The sequence below is a fragment of the Microcaecilia unicolor genome, chromosome 6 (genome assembly GCF_901765095.1).
Source record: "Microcaecilia unicolor chromosome 6, aMicUni1.1, whole genome shotgun sequence".
Taxonomy (NCBI): Eukaryota; Metazoa; Chordata; class Amphibia; order Gymnophiona; family Siphonopidae; genus Microcaecilia; species Microcaecilia unicolor.
The window spans coordinates 230,666,054-230,686,706 of record NC_044036.1 but is presented as its reverse complement, the minus strand read 5'-3'; the positions used below and the strand labels follow the sequence as shown (position 1 = coordinate 230,686,706).

Below are 20,653 nucleotides of genomic sequence, written 5' to 3'. Positions count from 1 at the left end.
CTCCCTCCGACTGGTAAGTCGTCTGGCACAGACACTGGAGCCAGTCAAAAGTCCATCCCTTGCTTTTGCTGGGGAGCCACAGGGGCCTGCCTTGGCGCACGCTGTTGACGAGAACGAGCGTGCTGGGGATGAGCCTGAGAAGGCTGTCAAGAAGGAGGATTGTACCTACGTTTGTTATAAGCATAGGGAGCATTCTTCCTTCACCGGAAAAATCGTCTACCTGATGAGGTAGTAGCAGAAGGCGCCCGGTGGAAGAGATTTCCATAGCGGTTTCCCACTGAGTGATCTGATCAATCACTTGTTCGACTTTCTCACAAAAAAATATTATCCCCCCCCCCCGGCAAGGGACATCCGCAATCCACTGCTGGACTCGATTGCGCATCACTCCGGAGGGAGCTTATCAACCAAGTCCGTCAGTTGCTTCACCGTGTTCCTCAAGTGAATGCTCATGTAGAGCTGGTAAGATTGAATTTTGGCCACGAGCATAGAGGCCCGATACGCCTTTCTCCCAAAAGAGTCCAGGGTTCTAAAATCTCTTCCCAGGAGTGCCGAGGCAAAGTCTCTAGAACTCCTGGCTCTCTTGAGAGCGGAATCCACAACCATAGAGTCGTGAGGTAACTGCGACTTCATCAGCGCAGGTTCTCCATGAATCCGATATTGGGACTCTGCTTTCTTGGGAATGGTGGGATTACTTAGTGGTTTCATCCAGTTCCGCATAAGTGTCTCCTTGAGCACATTAGGTGGTGAAGGATAGTCAAGGACCTCAAGCATCTCAGTCCTGGGCTCATCCTCAGATACCACAGGGAAGGGAATAGCCACAGACATTTCCTGGACAAATGAAGAGAAAGAAAGAAAGACTCTCCGGGGGAGAAAGCTTTCTTTCTGGTGAAGGAGTAGGATCAGAGGGAAGAACACAAGACTCCTCAGAAGAGAAATACCTGGGATCTTGCCCTTCATCCCACGAGGCATCCTCATCAGTATCGGACAAGAGTTCCTTAACTGCAGTCCGAAACCGGGCCCATCTCGACGCCAAGGAACCCTATCCTCGATGGCGATGTTGAGAAGTCGACTCCTGTGCTGGCGGCGATGAAGCTCCCCTCCAGCGATGTCTATGGGGAGTCGACCTGGGTGGCAGCTGACGCCTATGTCGCAAGCGGCACCGGCGTCAGAGACCTCACCACAGGTATAGAGCCAGCTGTCGCTTCCATCGATGGTACGGAGAGCGCAAGCACCCCCGGTACCGGAGCAGACGCAGCAACCCCTCCAGAAGACCTGGAAGAATGGCTCGGATGCACTCGTCTAGAGTCGCTGTCGAGCAAGGCTGCGGGGTCGATGCAAGAATCGGCGTCAGAATCTGTGGAGGTCGAGGAGGTGGTACCGGACTGTCCGGAGACCAATGCACCAACACCTCTTGAATGGAGGGTGAGCGATCCTCCCGGCGTCGGCGCTTCACGGGTGCTGAATCCTTCGATGCCCCGGAGCTCCCGGTACCGTGCTTGGAAGGAGACCGATGACGATGCTTCTTCGCCTTCGCTCGATGCACGTCATCGATACTCCTCGGTACCGACGAGGAGGACATGGAATCCACACACCTCCTCGGTGTCGGGTCTGAGAGGTCGGTCCCTGGAAGCCTAAACAGCAGGAGACTTTGAGGCAGGTGGAGACCCACTCGACAGCTCACTGCTCAAAGCATGTGGTGGTCTCCGGACAGCCATTACCTGCGCTCCTGAATTCGATGCCATCTCCGGTGCCGATATCGACACCGCCGACCTTGGTACCGCTGTTGACGTTGATGCCGAAGAACCAGTCAAAGCTCTAAAAAGATGGTCCTGAAGAGCTTTTCTCGAAGCTTGTGTCCGCGTTTTAAGGCTAAGACACAATTTACATGCGTCTGGGCGATGGTCGGGCCCAAGGCACTGAAGCCACCACGCGTGGGGATCAGTACCTGAGATTGACCGGTTGCACCGAGTACACTTCTTGAAGCCGCTGGGAGTCCTCAATGACATGGACGGAAAAATAGCGGCGGCGGCGGCGAAGTCAAAATTCTCAATTGTGTCAATTAAAAGGGCACAAAAATGAGAAAACGCGTACGCGCGACCTAAGAGAGCCGCGACAAAAACGAAAGGAAACTTTAAAGGGCCAAAACTAAGAAATAAGGGACTTTTTTTTTTTTTTTAAATTTTGTAGACAGGATAAAGAAAACAAAAGAAGAGGAAGAAAAAACTCTGAAAAGGTTGGCCAAAAATGAAGGCTCTTTCTCTGGGATGAGGAGAGAGACCAATGAAGCAGCCACTCTCCACTGCGGAAAAGAAAAAACTGAGCGGGGCTCTCGTGTGATGGGTGGGCAGATGGCCGCATATGCGGTGCGTGCGCCGCGCGCGCTGGAAGGCTCTGGCAAACTTTGTTTTTGCGATTAAAAATTGCCGTTCCTGGGCCACCGTGGACGCCGACCCATCAGTGAGAACAAGCCATCTGCTTGTCCTCGGAGAATGTTACTTTAGATCCAAATCTCCCTGATGGAAAGGAATAGCCTATAATAGGGCATCTGAGTAGACAATGCATGTGTTTAATGTAATTTGACATACTTTGGGCAGATAGCAAAGGAAGAGTCACAAAACATTTAAAATAATTAAAAAAACATATCTAGAAGAAACTTCAGATTTTTAAAGTGCATGGTATATGACTTTTTCTTCCATATAAGAAGTATTATCAATTCAAAATGTGGGTTAACAAAAGTAATCCTATACAAACATAATTATAGTTTCTGTTCTAGCTAAATCCATGGACGCTTATTCTTTAAAGACTTTGGCCAGTTTATGTCTATGGAAGAAAGATCATTCTTTACGAAGACTCTAATTGCAAGTTGGGAAGGCAGCCAGCTGAATAGGGGGTTCAAATTCTTTCTAAGTCTTCCATTAAGGCAGTAATCAAGAGAATCCCAAGATAAAGAAGTCAAACAGTTCTCACTATGAAAAGGTATTTGGGTTCTTTATTTCCAAAATGAAGATCTTCTGCAGAACTTGGGAAAAAGCTGTACTTTTCAACTCATAGCATTTGAAAAGTATTGTTGTAATGATGGATTTCTTTTCTTTTATATAATGTTTTATATAAAAAGGAAGAACCTTTTTTTTTTTTTTTTTACTTTGAAGGCTCTGTTAGATTACAATCCCATCTCCAAACATGAAGAACATGATCATAGAAAGAACAGGTTGCTAGGAGATGCGTCTCACTTTGCACAGGTCCTGGCTCAAATATCTTATTGGCAGTGGCAACAGCCTCAGGGATATAACCTCCAACCTCATCTTCCAAGATCAAGTCAAAACTAGCAGTGGGTGATTCATAGAAAATCTTCAGATTCTGGCCCTGCAACTCCAGCTTCTGGACAACTTGTTCCGAACAGCTTCTACTACCTGACCCACAAGAAGCACTGAAGAGTGGCTCTTGATTGGTAGCTGAGAGCTCTGTCAGAGAGAGCTTTGACCAATCAGCTCCATAGGCCAAGGAATTATGATGATCATAAGATGAAAGAATATTACACTCCTCTGTAGTCTGAGCTGAAAAATAAAAGTCAAAAATTAAGTATCAAACATCACTGTAACTAACTTCTGAGCTGAGTTTTATGCTAATGAGGAAGAGTAAAGCAGTTAAATATAGTTAAGGAAAACAAACAGAAGCGGTCTTTGTGATTGCAGATTCAACTCATCGCTCTTCACCAACTGCTGCTGCAGTCAGAATAGTGGAAGCACAATTTGATGTGGACAAATGTGGGGAGGGACAGGAAAATTGACCATCTACATGGCTCCCTTGGATCATCACAGCAGGTAATAACATTGAATGTTGTACCAAACAACTGGCATTACAAGCTGCAGCTCTGTATAAGGTACACTCACCTATACTTGTTTGGCAGTCCAAAATCTGAAAGCCATTATGCATGCATGCCGCCAGCAACAAGTGCTCATGGGTAGGGTGCCACTTAAGTCGCCAGACTCCACCCTGGACATGAGTATCAGCCAATGGTTGCTTCATTTTCCGGATATCCCAGAGGAGAATGTGTTCATCATAGCTGGAAATACACAATAATAAAATCTTACACACAGCATGGGTGGAAAATGCTCTGAAGTTTTTCCTTCAAGTTATGCCTATGTACCAGATTTTGGAATTTTTCTATGTGCTAATCCTAAAGGACAAACAGAGGAAGATGCAATGAATACCAGTTCTCCCTCAGCTTCGCTCCTCTTTCACTAAGACCCAAACCCCTCCCCCCTAAAGTTAGGGCTGCATTTTGATTAAAAGGAGTGGCCTAGTTGTTAGAGCACCAGTCTTGACATCCAGAGGTATCTGGTTCAAATCCCACTGCTGCTCCTTGTGATCTTGGGCAAGTCACTTAACCCTCCATTGCCTTACGTACAAACTTAGATTGTGAGCCCTCTAGGGACAAGGAAATACCCAATGTGTTAGCAAAATCCAAGTAAATAAATAAATAATCACAATTAAAGGCAGGGCATAGACAGCAGTCCATGGGAGGGGGATGCCTCCCCCCCCCCACATTAGATAACATATCTTTGCTGGTCAGGATGCCGAAGCTACGCCAGTTGAAGAAATCCACTGCCAAAGTGCTGATGCTGACACTTCCCAAACATGCTCAGTTCATGCATGAACTGAGCATGCTTGGGAAGTGCAAGCGTTGGTGGCTGGAGGCACCCTGCTGACTTCCTTGCTCCTGAGGCAGTACGAGGAGGAAAGGGGTTACTCAGGCAGCAGATTTATTTGGCTATCCCACCAGCCACTGAACAAGTACTGCAGCTTTGGATGGAGCCTGAGCCTGTTCTCTCTCTCACATGTACACCCCACCGTCACCCATTCTCTCTCTCTCTCTCATATGAGCCTGTTCTCTCTCTTCTAAGTGCCCCTATGCCTTCAGCCATTCTCTCTCTCTCGTGTGCCACCCCCCCCCCCCCCCCCCGTGCGGGCAAAGGCCCATTCTCTCTCTCTCATATATGTGCCATGCCATGCCTTGCCTCCTCTCCCCTCCCATGGGTCTCTGTCGATGCTCTCCCCCACCGGCCCTCACTGTCGGTCCGGCATCTCTCACTCCCCCCTCCTTGACAGCCGACGGCTCTCTTTCCCTTCCCCTCCCATGTTTTTTTAATGTCTTCTCCCTGCAGCAGCACCTATATTGCCGTGCTACCTCGGTCTTAACCGGACCTTTCCCTCTGACCCACCCTGCCCCGTTCTGATACAGCTTCCTGTTTTCAGAAGAGGGCGGGATGGGTCAGAAGGAAAGGCCCAGTGCAGGTTGAGGCACCGTTTCAATATGTCTGTCACTGCAGGGAGGAGATTTACTGAAAAAGAAAAGGTAAACCATGAGGGGAAGAGAGCTGCTGGTGGATCCAGGAGTGGAAGGAGAGATGCCGGACCGACCATGTGTGCGGGTGGGCAGGGGAGGGTGGTTGGTTAATAATCGTGATTAAATCTGTTAATCACGATTATTAATTAAAGCATTAATTGCAATTAATGTGCAGCCCTGCCTAAAATACAGACTGCAAATAATGTAAATACAGGTGCTGTATCTTGTGTCTCACCCTACTGTTCCTTTCAGTATCAGCAATAATGATTCATGCTATCTATCCTTTTGAGTTTGTTGTGTGATTTTATCTTAAAACTGTATAAGAAGAGGTGGGCAAGCAATAAAATGTGTTGGCAGTATCTGCCAGTAAAAACATTTAGCTATTACAGTATAAGCAGTGTTATCTAGCAGCAGTGGCATCTCCAGATAGAAATATTTGGGGTGGGCGGGCAAGCCAAAGCGACATTTCCACACATCATGCCCACCACATCATATACCCCTCCCCCCAAACCCTTTTTTTTTATTAGCAAAATAAGACACTATGGTTTTCTATACATAAAGAAACCCAACCCCTCCAGTTAGTTTCAACTACCAGATAAAACCGCCATTATAATTGAAACATCATTCAATAAATCCTTCTGTGTGGCGTGAAGATTGGATTCTCTACAGGATTGGACAGAATCTCAATATAAACCCTGCACCTCCAGCTTTCTATCACAAACTCCATATTCCCCAATAATGGAGCCTACAACATGTCATACAAAAAATATTCAAATTGTGATTATCACCTCAGAAGCAGCAAATGCTCTTTCTGTTGCCAGACACTGAATAAATCATATGGAATTTTCTTTGTGTGGGGCTCTACAGGATATGGAGACCAGAAACACAAAAACCTGCAGAGACACATTCAAGCCTATATAGACTATATAACAAACTTACCAAACCATAACAGCCCTAACCCACCTATGAAAAGATAGTGCTAGAAATATTATATTTGATCCTAGAGTACCAATATACCTATTACTGGGAAACTAAATCAAGCTGGACTGCTAACAGACTCCTACACATGCACTACATGCAAGCAGAATCCTTCACCTACTACTACTACTACTACTACTATTTAGCATTTCTATAGCGCTACAAGGCATACGCAGCGCTGCACAAACATAGAAGAAAGACAGTCCCTGCTCAAAGAGCTTACAATCTAATAGACAAAAAATAAATAAAGTAAGCAAATCAAATCAATTAATGTAAACGGGAAGGAAGAGAGGAGGGTAGGTGGAGGCGAGTGGTTACAAGTGGTTACGAGTCAAAAGCAATGTTAAAGAGGTGGGCTTTCAGTCTAGATTTAAAGGTGGCCAAGGATGGGGCAAGACGTAGGGGCTCAGGAAGTTTATTCCAGGCGTAGGGTGCAGCGAGACAGAAGGCGCGAAGTCTGGAGTTGGCAGTAGTGGAGAAGGGAACAGATAAGAAGGATTTATCCATGAAGCGGAGTGCACGGGAAGGGGTGTAGGGAAGGACGAGTGTGGAGAGATACTGGGGAGCAGCAGAGTGAGTACATTTATAGGTTAGTAGAAGAAGTTTGAACAGGATGCGAAAACGGATAGGGAGCCAGTGAAGGGTCTTGAGGAGAGGGGTAGTATGAGTAGAGCGACCCTGGCGGAAGATGAGACGGGCAGCAGAGTTTTGAACCGACTGGAGAGGTGACTAAGTGGGAGGCCAGCAAAAAGCAGATTGCAGTAGTCTAAACGAGAGGTGACAAGGGTGTGGATTAGGGTTTTGGTAGAGTGCTCGGAAAGAAAGGGGCGGATTTTACGGATGTTGTAAAGAAAGAAACGACAGGTCTTGGCAATCTGCTGGATATGAGCAGAGAAGGAGAGAGAACAGTCAAAGATGACCCCAAGGTTTCGAGCTGAGGAGACAGGGAGAGCCATCAACAGAAATAGAAAATGGGGGGAGCGGGGAGGTGGGTTTGCAGAAGCAGAACATGGACAGATCCTCATCTGATACACCACAAAAGAAATGCATATAAAATATGAAATGGAGACCTCCCTCCCCTCTGCCCAAGAAAGCCAAACTCTATAAAGGAGTAAAGGGTGACGAATTTGATATACTGTCTATGCAGGTACCATCTCTAGTGGGCTCACAATCTAAGTTTTGTACCTGGAGCAATGGAGGGTTAAATGACTTGTCCAGGATCACAATGAAAAGGTCAATAGTGGTAAGAGAGAAATATAAATGTATTTTGCAGAAATCCCAATCCTTAAATAGTATTAAATAATATTTCTACCGTTGTTGTCTGGGCATTTTATTCTTCTTATTGGGCTAGTTCCAGTCTCTTGTCCACTCTCCTTGTGTCAGTCTTCTCCCAAACTATTTTACAAGTTGTTCTCTCCTTTCCCATCTCTATATGTCTGCCACTGCTCTTTTTTTTATGTTTGGGACAAGGATTTCTTCAAACTCATGCTTTTTTTTAAATTCTTTATTTATTCAAACTCATGCTTAAGGTAATTCGCAGTTGCTACCTGCCCCAGTGCCCTGCCATTTTCCTTCTGCAAATTTTCTGTTATTATACGTGATTTGTGTTTATTCAACCTGGTCTTAACCGGTCGACATTCTATCATATATACACAATGTTGAAATTATTGCAGGAAGTATTCACTTTAGCTTTCAGTGTGCGACCTATCTTAGGGTTAATCCAAACTGCTCCCAGAATGGTCAAAGCACATCACTGGCATTTTCCACATGATTGATGGGAACCCTCCAAGTTCAAATTTGTGGCCTTGCCATATTTTGATGGGATAACATCTCCCCAGTAGTTTTATCACATTTGTATGCTATAACTGGAAACTCTTCAAATCCCAGATATAATTGCAATAAATGCAAGTGAGATCTTATAGACTGAACAATCAGGTTTGAAAAATTAGAAAATGACAACACACATATTATCCGTTTCTGTTGGGAGTAGTTCTTTTCCTGCAAAAGTAACTTGGCTTGTTTCAAAGATTTGCTCGGATAGCCCTTTTCTGCAAACTGTCTAGTTAATATTTGTGCTTGTTCTTTAAAATCTTCTAATATAGTGCAAATGCATCTTGATCGAAGATATTGACTAATCAGCACGTTATACTTTAACCTGTATGGTTGAAAACTATTAAATCTGAGAAGACTATTCTGTTCTACTGGCTTTCTATATAATGTAGTCAACAATCCAACTTGTTCTTTCTTGACCCAAACATCTAAAAATTCTATCTTAACTGTAATTTAATGTACAAATCTAGCCATATATAGGGTAGGGTAGTCCTCATGTCAACACCCATTGTTTGTAAAAATCACCACAACTTCTCTATACAATAATTGGTAACTCTGCTTCCCTGGATGGCTGGCTGGCAGGGTTCGTAACAGCATGCTGACGTCAGCTTGCCTCCAGTGTTCCCTTCCCTCTCAGTATCCTGCCCTCACGGAAAGACAAAATTACATCAGAGGAGGGCGGGGCACTGTGAGGGAAGGCAAGGGAAAGCTGGAGGCGACGCGAGCCCAGCCTGTCGCCACTGCAAACAGAGGTAAGATGAATGGTTTAAAGGCATGGCGGCAGGAAGGACAGAGTCACTGGCCATGGAGGGGAGGGGAGAATCGCTGGCCATGGAGGGGAGGGGAGAATCGCTGGACATGGATGGGATGGGAGGTGAGGGGAGAATTGCAAGACACGGATGGAAGGGCAGGGCAGAGGAGAATTGCTAGACATGGAAGCCAGAATCGCAGGACATGGAGGGGAGGGCAGAGGAGAATCGCTGGACATGGAGGGGGTGGGAGGGGAGGGAAGAATCGCTGAACATGGAGGGGATGGGAGAGGCGGGAAGAATCGCTGGACATGGAGGGGAGGGCAGGGGAGAGAGGAGAAGCAGAGGCATACTCCAACGTGGTAAACACCGATAGCCTTGCTAGCGCCCATTTCATTTTTTAGTGAAACGGGCTTTTTTGCTTGTCAAAAATAATTTTCAGTGATGACTAGAGTTGCCAACGCCATCAAAAAAGTTGTACAAATTCGTGTTGGTTGAGATCTTTTCTCCAAATCATAGTAAATGACGTCCAAGGCTCCCACTTGTGGAATTACACTATATAGTGATGTAACATCAAATGTTGCTAGTATAATATCCTCTAACCATATCGATGGAGGTAAAGATTCTAATACATTCAAAAAGTGAGTAGTGTCCTTTAAATAGGAGGGTATTGAAGCGGTGCAAAGAAAAGCTACGAGAATGGTATGGGATTTGCGTTACAAGACGTATGAGGAGAGACTTGCTGAACTAAACATGTATACTCTGGAGGAAAGGAGAAACAGGGGTGATATGATACAGACGTTCAAATATTTGAAAGGTATTAATCCGCAAACGAACCTTTTCCGGAGATGGGAAGGTGGTAGAACGAGAGGACATGAAATGAGATTGAAGGGGGGCAGACTCAAGAAAAATGTCAGGAAGTATTTTTTCACTTAGAGAGTAGTGGATGCTTGGAATGCCCTCCCGCGGGAGGTGGTGGAAATGAAAACGGTAACGGAATTCAAACATGCGTGGGATAAGCATAAAGGAATCCTTTGCCGAAGGAATGGATCCTCAGGAGCTTAGTCAAGATCGGGAGGCGGGGCTGGTGGTTGGGAGGCGGGGATAGTGCTGGACAGACTTGTACGGTCTGTGCCAGAGCCGGTGGTGGGCAGCGGGACTGGTGGTTGGGAGGAGGGGATAGTGCTGGACAGACCTGTACGGTCTGTGCCAGAGCCGGTGGTTGGGAGGCAGGGCTGGTGGTTGGGAGGTGAGGATAATGCTGGGCAGACTTATACGGTCTGTGCCAGAGCCGGTGGTTGGGAGGCGGGGATAGTGATGGGCAGACTTATACGGCCTGTGCCCTGAAGAGCACAGGTACAAATCAAAGTAGGGTATACACAAAAAGCAGCAAATATGAGTTATCTTGTTGGGCAGACTGGATGGACCGTGCAGGTCTTTTTCTGCCGTCATCTGCTATGTTACTATGTTTGGAGACCTCTGGTCTCAAGAATTTATCAAGAAATATGCATAATGGCTCCAATATCGAATCTCTAGTTGACACTAACGGTCTCCCTTGGGGTTATGTATTTTTATGTATCTTCAGGACAAAATACATTTTTTGTGTGTTCAGTTGTTGTTCCATCAAAAATGTTGCCTCTATCTATTAGCATACCATTTGTTAAAACTGGTTGTACTAAATTCCTGATTTCTCTCTTCAAATTTGTGTGCTGGATTCTCTCCTAATTTTTGATATTGAGCAGTCTGACAAATGTCACTGACTCTCATCATTGTAGCTACTTTTTGATAGTGTTACCATCGCCCAACCTTTATCTGCACACAAGATTATTATTTCTTCAGTCCCTTAATTCACACGATCCCCTATATTCATCAGCCTTCGTAAGATTTCTACATTGGTACTGTGCATTCCTATCTAATTAAATGTTACATCACTATATATTGTAATAGAACTACTCCCAACAGGAATGGATAATATGTGTGTTGCCATTTTCTAATTTTTCAAACATGATTGTACAATCTATAAGATCTCACTGGCATTTCTTGCAATTATATTGAAGAGTTTCCAGTTATAGCATACAAACGTGGTAAAACTATTGGGGAGATGTTATCTCATCAACAATATGGCAAGGCCACAAATTTGAACTTAGAAGGTTCCCACCACTTGTGTGGAAAATGCCAATGGCATGCTTTGACCATTCCGGGGTCAGGTTGGATTAACCCTAAGATGGGTCGCACACTGAAATTTAAAATGAATACTTCCTGTAATAGTTTTAACGTTGTGTATATTACAGAATATCCATGCAAACTATTATATGTAGGTCAAAGTAATCAACCGGTTAAGACAAGGTTGAATGAACACAAATCATGTATAACAACAAAAAATTTGCAAGCTCCTTTTATCAAGTCATTGGAGAGATCATCATCATGATTGGAAATATATGAAATGGGTGATAGATTGTATTCAAGACGGGTGGGAGGGTGGCAATTTAGAACAGCTATTAAATTATAGAGAACAATTTTGGATCTTTACATTGAAAACTGATTCCTCATGGTTTAAATGCCGATTAGAATGGATGACATTATTTTAACCTTGGATCCTGATTGGTGGACTCACATAGCTGCTCTATAAATTAACATATAAAGAATGCCGCCACCATCTTGACGACAAAATGTTAGCAATGTCAGAAAGGAAGGTGTGAAACATATATAGGTAAAACTAGCTGTGAAATTATATGATATCTAACTGGTATAATTTTCATTTAGGGGGGTGGATCCTTGATACAGCCGGATGGCGGACCATGACTCATGTCGGACCAGAGTATACCTCCAGAGCCAACAAAATTAAGATAAGTTTTGAACTTCAATATTACATGCTTTAAATAAAAAAAAAAAAAACACTGCATCACTTTAAACTATTTTTAAAAGACATGAAGAATATAAAACTTTAGAAAAGACCGGTGATGACTTTGCAGAGTTGTTCTAGATGGAGTAAAAAATAATACCCATCTTAACCCTCTGCTGAGGTCTTCAAAAAATAATTAAAAATATTTTTGAATGATTTACACATAAACAATTGATTTTTGTCTAGGTGCATTGGACTTGGTCACCTTTTGCCATCTCAGGGAACGCAGAGCCTTCTTTATCAACAGCCGGGAATGCCTTTCCAGTGTCCTCTGCCTGCACTAGCAATCTGGCCACAATAAGATCAGTCTGAGTCTCAGCTGCAGTTTTGCCCCTTGACAAGAAAGCAAGAACCATTGGTAACAGCCACCAGTAACAAATCTTTTTATTGTGGAGCACAGCAGTCCATTCTCAATATGTCCCCCTCTGCCGGAGGGTAGAGTTAGCAAGATCCAGATAGATTTCAATCTTAGACCCATCCCAGATAATTTTACCACCAGCGCTGTACTTATGGAAACAGGTGGCAATGTCTCTAGGTCAATTTCCTTCCCAAGGACCAGCCACTCTATGCATACAGTCTAACAAAAGCATGTACTGCTCGGCATGCACATTAGCCTCATGTAAAATTGCTAGGCTGATCTGCTGGGTCACTTCCATGCAGCAGGCATCCACAAGAGTCTGTGGACCCCTCTCAGTCAGAGAATGCATCATCTGGACCTGTATTCAAGATCCTCTAAATTTCAAATTTGTCACATCTTGAGTCTTTTCCAATTGCTCCAGACAGTTCTGCAAGCCCTCCAGGTCTTCTTCCTGAGTTTCCATCTGCGCCTCTACGTCATCCACCCATCAGCTAATGTCTCCCACCTGTCTCTGCAGTCTATCCACAGCTGCTAGCAGTTCTGATCTCACTGAAGTCAGGTCAGATTTGATTTTGCGGGACCAGCCACGCATTTCTTCGCGTATTGCAGCAAGTTCCACTTCTCGCTGTTCAGGGGGACTGATATTGTCAGCGTCAGTATCCACCATCTTGGCCTCGTGCCAAGCAGGAGATACAGCACTATAGCTCTGATGGATTTTAATCTCCATCACCATCTGGTTGCAAGACTTACTGCTTCTGATTCTTCCACTTCAGCAATCCTCACAATGAGGATATAGCACTATAAATTAGCTCAGGTTGCCCCAGAGCACAGTTTCTATATGTTGCCATCCATATCCGTGATGTCACTGTCTCCCTCCTCCCCCCCCCCCCCCCCCCCAAACACACACACTTTTCTTTTCTCTGTGTTTATATCCTCTCGTTTGATTTTACCTTAATTCTCACTTTCTCTCACCTTCTTCTTAGACTCATTTGTTTTTTGTAAATATCTTTATTGAAGTGCAGGACAAATCACCAAACAAAAGCATATGAAGAGTATCCAACAATACTCAGCAACTGAGAAGTACAAGATATAATCTGTAACAAACCCAGCCAAACAGTAAAGGATCATCCTGCCCAATTTTTATTACTCCCATTCCTAGAGTCCCCGTGATTCCCGGAAATAGCACCTCATAGAGTTGCCAAAGAGAGCTGTATGCTTGGCATGTCATGCTATGGGAGGACTTAAGCTGCTTCCTTTCCCAGGGGGCCATCTGGAGCATCTTTGCATTCCAATGTTGTAGGGCCGCGGATTTTCAGCAACCCAGTGAACTAATATGGTCTTTCTGGCCAGCATTAGCACCACACATATAAAACGACCCTGAGAGGCAGAAATCCCCTGACAGCATATATGAGATTCATTCCCCAAAAGTAACACTCAATAAGACCATTCAATAGGTATGTCAGCCACACACTCCAAAGAGTCAAGCACTCCAGTCCAGAATTCACGCAACCTTGTACATTCCAGAAAGTGGTGAACTAGAGTGCCCACTGTGCAGTGGCAACGTATACAAATATCATCATCTCAAAGGCCCATCTGTTTCCCCCTAGATCTAGTAATATAAGCTCCATGCAGTAGCTTGAATTGCATCTCTTGCACGTAGCAGTAGAAGTAGCTTGAGAGGTTGACACAAAACAGGCGATCAATTCTGCCTCAGGCAGATCTTCCCCCAGCTGCTCCCCCCACCACCAGGCCAGGCGAGCAAATGAAGGAGCGGGACATTGTTCTCTGCCCAAAGCATACCATACTGCCAATTTGCTTGAGCAGGTAACTGACAAAAGAGTTTATCCAGGAGGGTGAAAACCAGGCCTTGACTGCCAGAGGGGATCAAGGATGCATCTGCAGGAACGCCAAGAAAACAGAGCAAGAAAGTTGCCACTGCTCCTGCGCCCACTCAAACGATGGGAAGGTATCCCCCTCTGGTACTGTGAAATGACCTACATAATGACACCCCCCCCCCCCCATTGCCCACGCCCTGAATCAAGTCATGCCCTGCCCCGCAGGGAAGCAAGGATTGTCGACCACCGCTAGGAAGGGGGATGGACCCAAGGCAAAGCCTCCACCACATCCATGCCCGGAGAAGTGGGCGGAGCACAGGGTGCAGCCTCCTCCCCTCCCCTGCAGGCAGCTGCAAAAGAGTGAGATCTGAACAGGGGTGAGAGCAATCTTCCCATATATAATGTGGCACATACCGTATTTGCAGACTCCCATATGGAGCTCATGACTCCACCTAAGCAGTGCTGCCACGTTAAAGAGATGTAGGTCCGGCAGAGTCTCCCCTTAAACCGAGAACGGATCAACTTGATATAGCCAATCCGTGCCCTATGACCTGCCCATATAAAAGATCCTATAGTCCCTTTATATAGCTCCTTCTTCCGTATAGTGATCCATAAAGGCAACATCTGCAATGGGTACAGTATTTTAGGAAGCATGATCATTTTTACCAGTGCCACCCTACCTAGCAGAGAGTGTGGCAGGTCCCACCAGTGACAGCATAGAGATTTAATGGCATCCAATTTGTCCTGGATATTCTTATGATACACCACCTCCAAATCCCTATGAAGATAAACCCCTAGATATTTTAAAGTGCCCGAAGACCATGCAAGAGGAAAGGTAGACAGCCGCTGAGACCCACACGGAGAAGAAACGGGCAAGGCCTCGGAATTTTCAAAATTCATTTTTAGCCTCGAAAAAGTTCCAAATTACAGAATATGTGACACCAATTTAAGGACCGAGTCAGTAGCCTGATCTAGATATATAAGCATATCATCAGCAAACAGATTGATTCTATATTCCTGAGATCCAATCCGAAGGCCCTTGATCTCAGCAGGGTGTCTGATTTTTGTAGCAAGGGGCTCCAACGATAGTACAAATAACATAGGGGATAAAGGGCAGCCCTGCCGCATGCACCGTTTCAGAATTAATTTGGGGGTTAAAGCACCATTTATCAGGATTTGTGCTGTTGGGTGACTGTATAAAGACCGAACTCCCCCCAGAAATTCCCCGATAATACCAAATTGAGGCAGCACCCAAAACAAATAGTCCCACAAAATCTTATCAAATGCTTTCTCCGCATCAAGGCTGGTTATAATAGCATCTCTTGGTTTACCTCACAGCATTTGCAGAGTTGACAATGCACATAATGTGTTAGAAGAGGCCTACGTACCCAGCACAAAGCCGGCCTGATCTGCATGTATCAACTCAGGCAACACCTTTCCCAGCCGTCATGCCAGAATGTTGGCAAAGAGTTTAATGTCTTGATTGAGAAGCAAGATCAGGCGATACGAGCCAAGCGACTTTGCATCTCTCCCCGGTTTGGGAAGCACTACAATATGAGCATGAGCCAATCTCCTTCCTGCCTCCCCAGTTGAACACAAATGATGGGAAAGCTTCTGGAAAGGAGGCCCAATTCTCCTGCCAAGAATTTTATAGAACTCATGACCCAAACCATCAGGGCCCAGCGCTTTCCCTAGCTTGAGGCATCGGATAGCCTGGCAAATCTCCGACACCTCAACAGGAGCATTTAAGGCGTCCCTATGAGCCTGAGATAATTGAGACAAATTAAGGTCTCAAAAAAATAGCTCTCGCTGTCCTCGGTTACTCTCCTCTTTATCATAAAGAACCTTATAGAACTGCACAAAGGCATTCTGGACATCCTCTACCGCATGTACCACTCTCCCCTCCTGTGTGAGTATTTTAGTTATCTGTTTCGCCCCTCTGTGCTTCACCAGCGTAGACAACAACATCCCAGCTTTATTTCCCCAACAGTAGAGATTATATTTATACATATGGATATCCTGAGCAGCCCTTGCACTTAAAAGGTTAATTAATTTGCTGATGGACAGCAAATTCCCACTTTACTGCTTCAACTCTGGTAAGAATGTGTTTGCCCCGAAGTTTCTGCAATTGGTCATTCAGGGCCAATAAGTGTTGTTCCCGTTCTCTGCGGGTTTTCACCGTGTAGGCCAGAATTTTACTACTACTACTTATTATTTCTATAGCGCTACAAGACGTACACAGCGCTGTACACTTGAACATGAAAAGTCAGTCCCTGCTATACTGAGCTTACAATCTAATTAGGATAAACAGGACAAATAAGAGATAAGGAAATTACTAAGGTGGAGATGATAAGATAAGAGTACTGAACAAGTGAGTAATGGTTAGGAGTTAAAAGCAGCATCAAAAAGGTGGGCTTTTAGCCTAGATTTGAAGATGGCCAGAGATGGAGCTTGACGTACCGGCTCAGGAAGTCTATTCCAGGCAGATGGTGCAGCAAGATAAAAGGAATGGAGTCTGGACTCGGAGTTAGTGGTGGAGAAGGGTGCAGATAAGAAAGATTTACCCAGTGAATGGAGTTCCCGGGGAGGAATGTAGGGAGAGATGAGAGTGAAGAGGTACTGAGGAGCTGCTGAGTGAATGCGAATGCACTTATAAGTCAATAAGAGGAGTTTGAACTGTATGCGGAAATGGATAGGAAGCCAGTGAGAGGGCTAATATGAGCATAGCGACACTGGCAGAATATAAGTCGAGCAGCAGAATTTTGAACAAATTGAAGAGGAGAGAGATAGCTAAGTGGGAGACCTGTGAGAAGCAAGTTGCAATAGTCTAAGCGAGAGGTGTTAAGAGAGTGGATAAGGGTTCTGGTAGTGTGCTCAGAAAGGAAAGGGCAAATTTTGCTGATATTATAGAAAAAAGAAACGACAGGTTTTAGCAGTTTGCTGAATATGTGCAGAGAAGAAGAGAGAGGAGTTGAAGATGACCCCAAGATTACGAGCTGATGGGACAGGAAGGATGAGAGTGTTAGCCACAGAAATAGAGAATGGGAGAAGAGGAGAGATTAGTTTAGGGCGAAAGATAAGAAGTTCAGTCTTGGTCATGTTTAGTTTCAGATGGCGGTGAGACATCCAGGCAGCAATGTCAGACAGGCAGGCTAATACTTTGACCTGGATTCCTGCTGAGATTTCTGGTGTGGACAGGTAGATCTGGGAGTCATCAGTGTAAAGATGATACTGAAAACCATGGGATGAGATCAGAGTACCAAGGGAAGAAGCATAGATGGAGAAAAGAAGAGGTCCCAGGACAAGTCCCTGAGGTACACCAATTGACAGTGGGAGGAGGATCCACCAGAGTATACACTAAAAGTACGATGGGAGAGATAAGAAGAAAACTAGGAAAGAACAGAGCCCTGAAACCCAAGTGAGGACAGCGTATCAAGCAGTAGGCTGTGATCAACAGTGTCAAAGGTAGCAGATAGATTGAGGACAGAATAGAGACCTTTGGATCTGGCCAGAAACAGGTCATTGGAGACTTTAGTAAGTGCTGTTTCAGTTGAATGAAGAGGGCGAAAGCCAGATTGAAGTGGATCAAGAATAGCTTGAGATGAAAGAAAGTCAAGACAACGGCAGTGACCAGCATGTTCAAGTATCTTGGATAGGAAAGGGAGGAGGGAGAGTGGAGGAGTGGCCTAGTGGTTAGGGTGGTGGACTTTGGTCCTGGGGAACTGAGGAACTGAGTTCGATTCCCACTTCAGGCACAGGCAGCTCCTTGTGACTCTGGGCAAGTCACTTAACCCTCCATTGCCCCATGTAAGTCGCATTGAGCCTGCCATGAGTGGGAAAGCGTGGGGTACAAATGTAACAAATAAATAAAAAATAAAAAAAGATGGGGCGATAGTTGGAAGGACAGGTAGGGTCCAGTGAAGGTTTTTTAAGGAGTGGTGTGACTCCGGCATGTTTGAAGGCATCAGGAACAGTTGCAGTGGAAAGTGAAAGATTGAGGATATGACAGATAAAAGGGATGACAGTAGGAGAGATACTGTTAAGCAGATGGATGGGAATAGGATCAGAGGAACAGGTAGTTAGTTTTGAGGAGGAAAGAAGATGTGTAGTTTCTTCAGTGATTTCAGAAAAGGAAGAAAAGGAGGCAGGGGTTGGAGGGTTGAGAGAATGGACTAAGGGAAGGAGAGGTGGAGGTGACTTGGTTGAGAATTCAAGTTTAATCTTGTGAACCTTATCATGAAAGTACTCAGCCAGAGACTGGGGGGAAAGTGAAGGGGGAGTTGGAGGTGAAGGCACTTTGAGGAGAGAGTTCAGAGTGGCAAAGAGACGTTGAGGGTTTGAGCCAAGAGAATTTGTCAACTGGATGTAATAGTCCTGTTTGGCAACTAAAAGAGCAGACTGTAAGGAGGTCAGCAAGAATGTGAAATGTATGAAGTCAGCATGGGCATGGGATTTCAGCCAAAGGCGTTCGGCAGAACGGACACAGGAACATGGGTACCAGATTCTAGAGGTCAGCCAAGGCTGGGGTTTGGTATGCCTTACAAAACGGGGAATGGGAGAAGCAAGAGTATCCAGAGCAGAGGCGAGAATAGTATTATAGGAAGAGACAGCCTCTTTGACAGACTTGGATAACATAGTGGTAGAGAAGAGATTTGAAACACTGGAGGACAGAGTAGAAGGGTCAATAGCCTGAAGATTCCTAAATGTATTGGTTAAGATTGGACGAGACTGGGGAGGAGGGTGTTTAAGTGTGGAAGTTATCAGATGATGGTCAGAGAGGGGAAGAGCTGAGGCACAGAAACTGGAGAGTGAGCAGTTTGAGAAGAGGATAAGATCAAGACAGTGGCTATTCTGGTGAGTGGGTGTAGTGGAGCACAGTTGAAGATTGAAAGAGGATGTTAAAGCAAGAAACTGAGAAGCATAACAGTCACAGGGATCATTAGAATGAACGTTAAAATCCCCAAGAATGAGGGAAGAAGATGAAGGTTCAAGAAAGGAAAGCCAGGCGTCAAAGTCAGTGAGAAACGAAGAAAGAGACTTATCAGGGAGTCAATAAATGACTGCTACTGGGAGAGGCAAAGGAGTGAATAGATTGATGGAGTGGATTTTGAAGGAAGAAAAGCAGTGAGACTGAGTGGAAGAAGAGGTTGAAATCTACAAGAGGGCGAGGTGTATGGGAGAAAAGATAACCTCCATGGCATAGGGCCACGACTGAAGCAGAGTCTTCAGGGCAAAGCCAAGTTTCAGTTAGGGCAAGCAGATGGAGAGTACGAGAGATAAAGAGGTTGTGGATGTAGAAATGTTTGTTACAGACAGAGCGGGCATTCCACAGAGCACACGAGAAAGGCAGGGAAGAAGGGAGGAAGAGAGGAACATAAATTAGACTGGAGACATCACGGTGTGACCTGTACAAATAGGATGAAAGCTGATGTGGAGGACCAGGATTGGGATTGATGTCCCCAGCAGACAGTAGGAGAAGGAGCAAGAGAGTACGGAGAAGAGTAGGAGAAGTATGACGACAGCGACGAAGGCGAGATGTACTCAGATAGAAAGGAGATGGATGAATGGAAGGAAGGAAATGTTGAAGGTTGAGAGCTGAGAAGAAGGAAGATGACAAAATAGATGGTAAGATGATGAAAGCAGAGGGTGGGCAATGTGTTCCTGCAGTGTACAGTGGTTTCAGATGGAGAAATAGATTTGGATGGGACAGTACCAAAAAGAGAAAGTGTACTGGAGTCATAAGTAGTAACTGGGAGAAAATATAAATGTCTAGAGAAAATACTCCGGCATGCGGCACCTTAAGCGGAGGCCCTGAGTGGATCGGAGTGGACCTGGGAGTTACCCCGGAGAAGGCTGTGAGGATATGCAGATGAGCTGCAAGTCCTCCACAGCACCTGAAAGGCAGCTGGTGGGAAAGCTGGGCACCTCTCAGCCAAGGAAAGGCTTACCAGGGGTTAGGCCGAAGCCAGCATTCCTCCCCCTGAGGGTCACCCGATGTTAACACCGCCTTACCCGCCTCCCAAAAAGTAATGGGGTCAACTGAATCAAGGTCATTTTCTAGGAGATAATGGTCCCAAGCCTGGAGCAGGAATGTTCTAAAATGGGGGTCCAGATAAATAGCAGGATTCATATGCCATAGCCACGATCCCCCTCCCTGATGCCAACAAATATCCACCCATACTAAACAGTGATCTGAGACTGCCCCGTCAGCAGTTGCCACCTTAGAGAAAAGAGAGGGGGCTAGGAGAAGTTAGTCAAGCCACACATGTACCCCATGCACCTGAGAGAAAAAAAGTGTAATCATGATTTTCTGGATGGAGCACCCACCAAATGTCTAAAAAACCCAGTTCACGCAAGAGAAAATTCACACCCCTATCCTGCCCTGGGTTTTGCTGGACAACAGTCTATGAGGGGGTCCACAGTGATATTAAAGTCTCCCCCCCCCCCCACAATTAACTGATATCCACTAATTTGATGCAAGTTGTGTTAGCAAACGGGAGAAGAAAGAGTGGGAGTAGACATTAGGAGCGTAAACTGAGCATAAAGCAACCCACCACCTCCCCCAACCACAACCGATATCACCGAAGAGGAAACCGCCCATCTCCTCTCCTCCTCGAAATGTACAACCTGTTCCTCAGACCCCATCCCCACCAA

General features: G+C 45.3%; 1 protein-coding gene across 2 annotated transcripts in view; it reads right to left on the bottom strand.

Annotated features, from left to right (window-relative positions):
* Positions 1-2,557: 2,557 nt before the first annotated feature.
* The window catches only part of DPH7 (diphthamide biosynthesis 7), a 411,528-nt gene continuing 393,432 nt past the window's right edge, over positions 2,558-20,653 (bottom strand). For both annotated transcript variants that reach the window (XM_030206599.1, XM_030206600.1), the window contains 2 exons: positions 3,891-4,063; positions 2,558-3,554 (listed from right to left, as the gene is read on the bottom strand). In XM_030206599.1, coding sequence (XP_030062459.1) covers positions 3,139-3,554; positions 3,891-4,063 — 589 coding nt within the window. In that variant the 3' untranslated portion in view covers positions 2,558-3,138. The remainder of the gene's footprint in view (positions 3,555-3,890; positions 4,064-20,653) is intronic.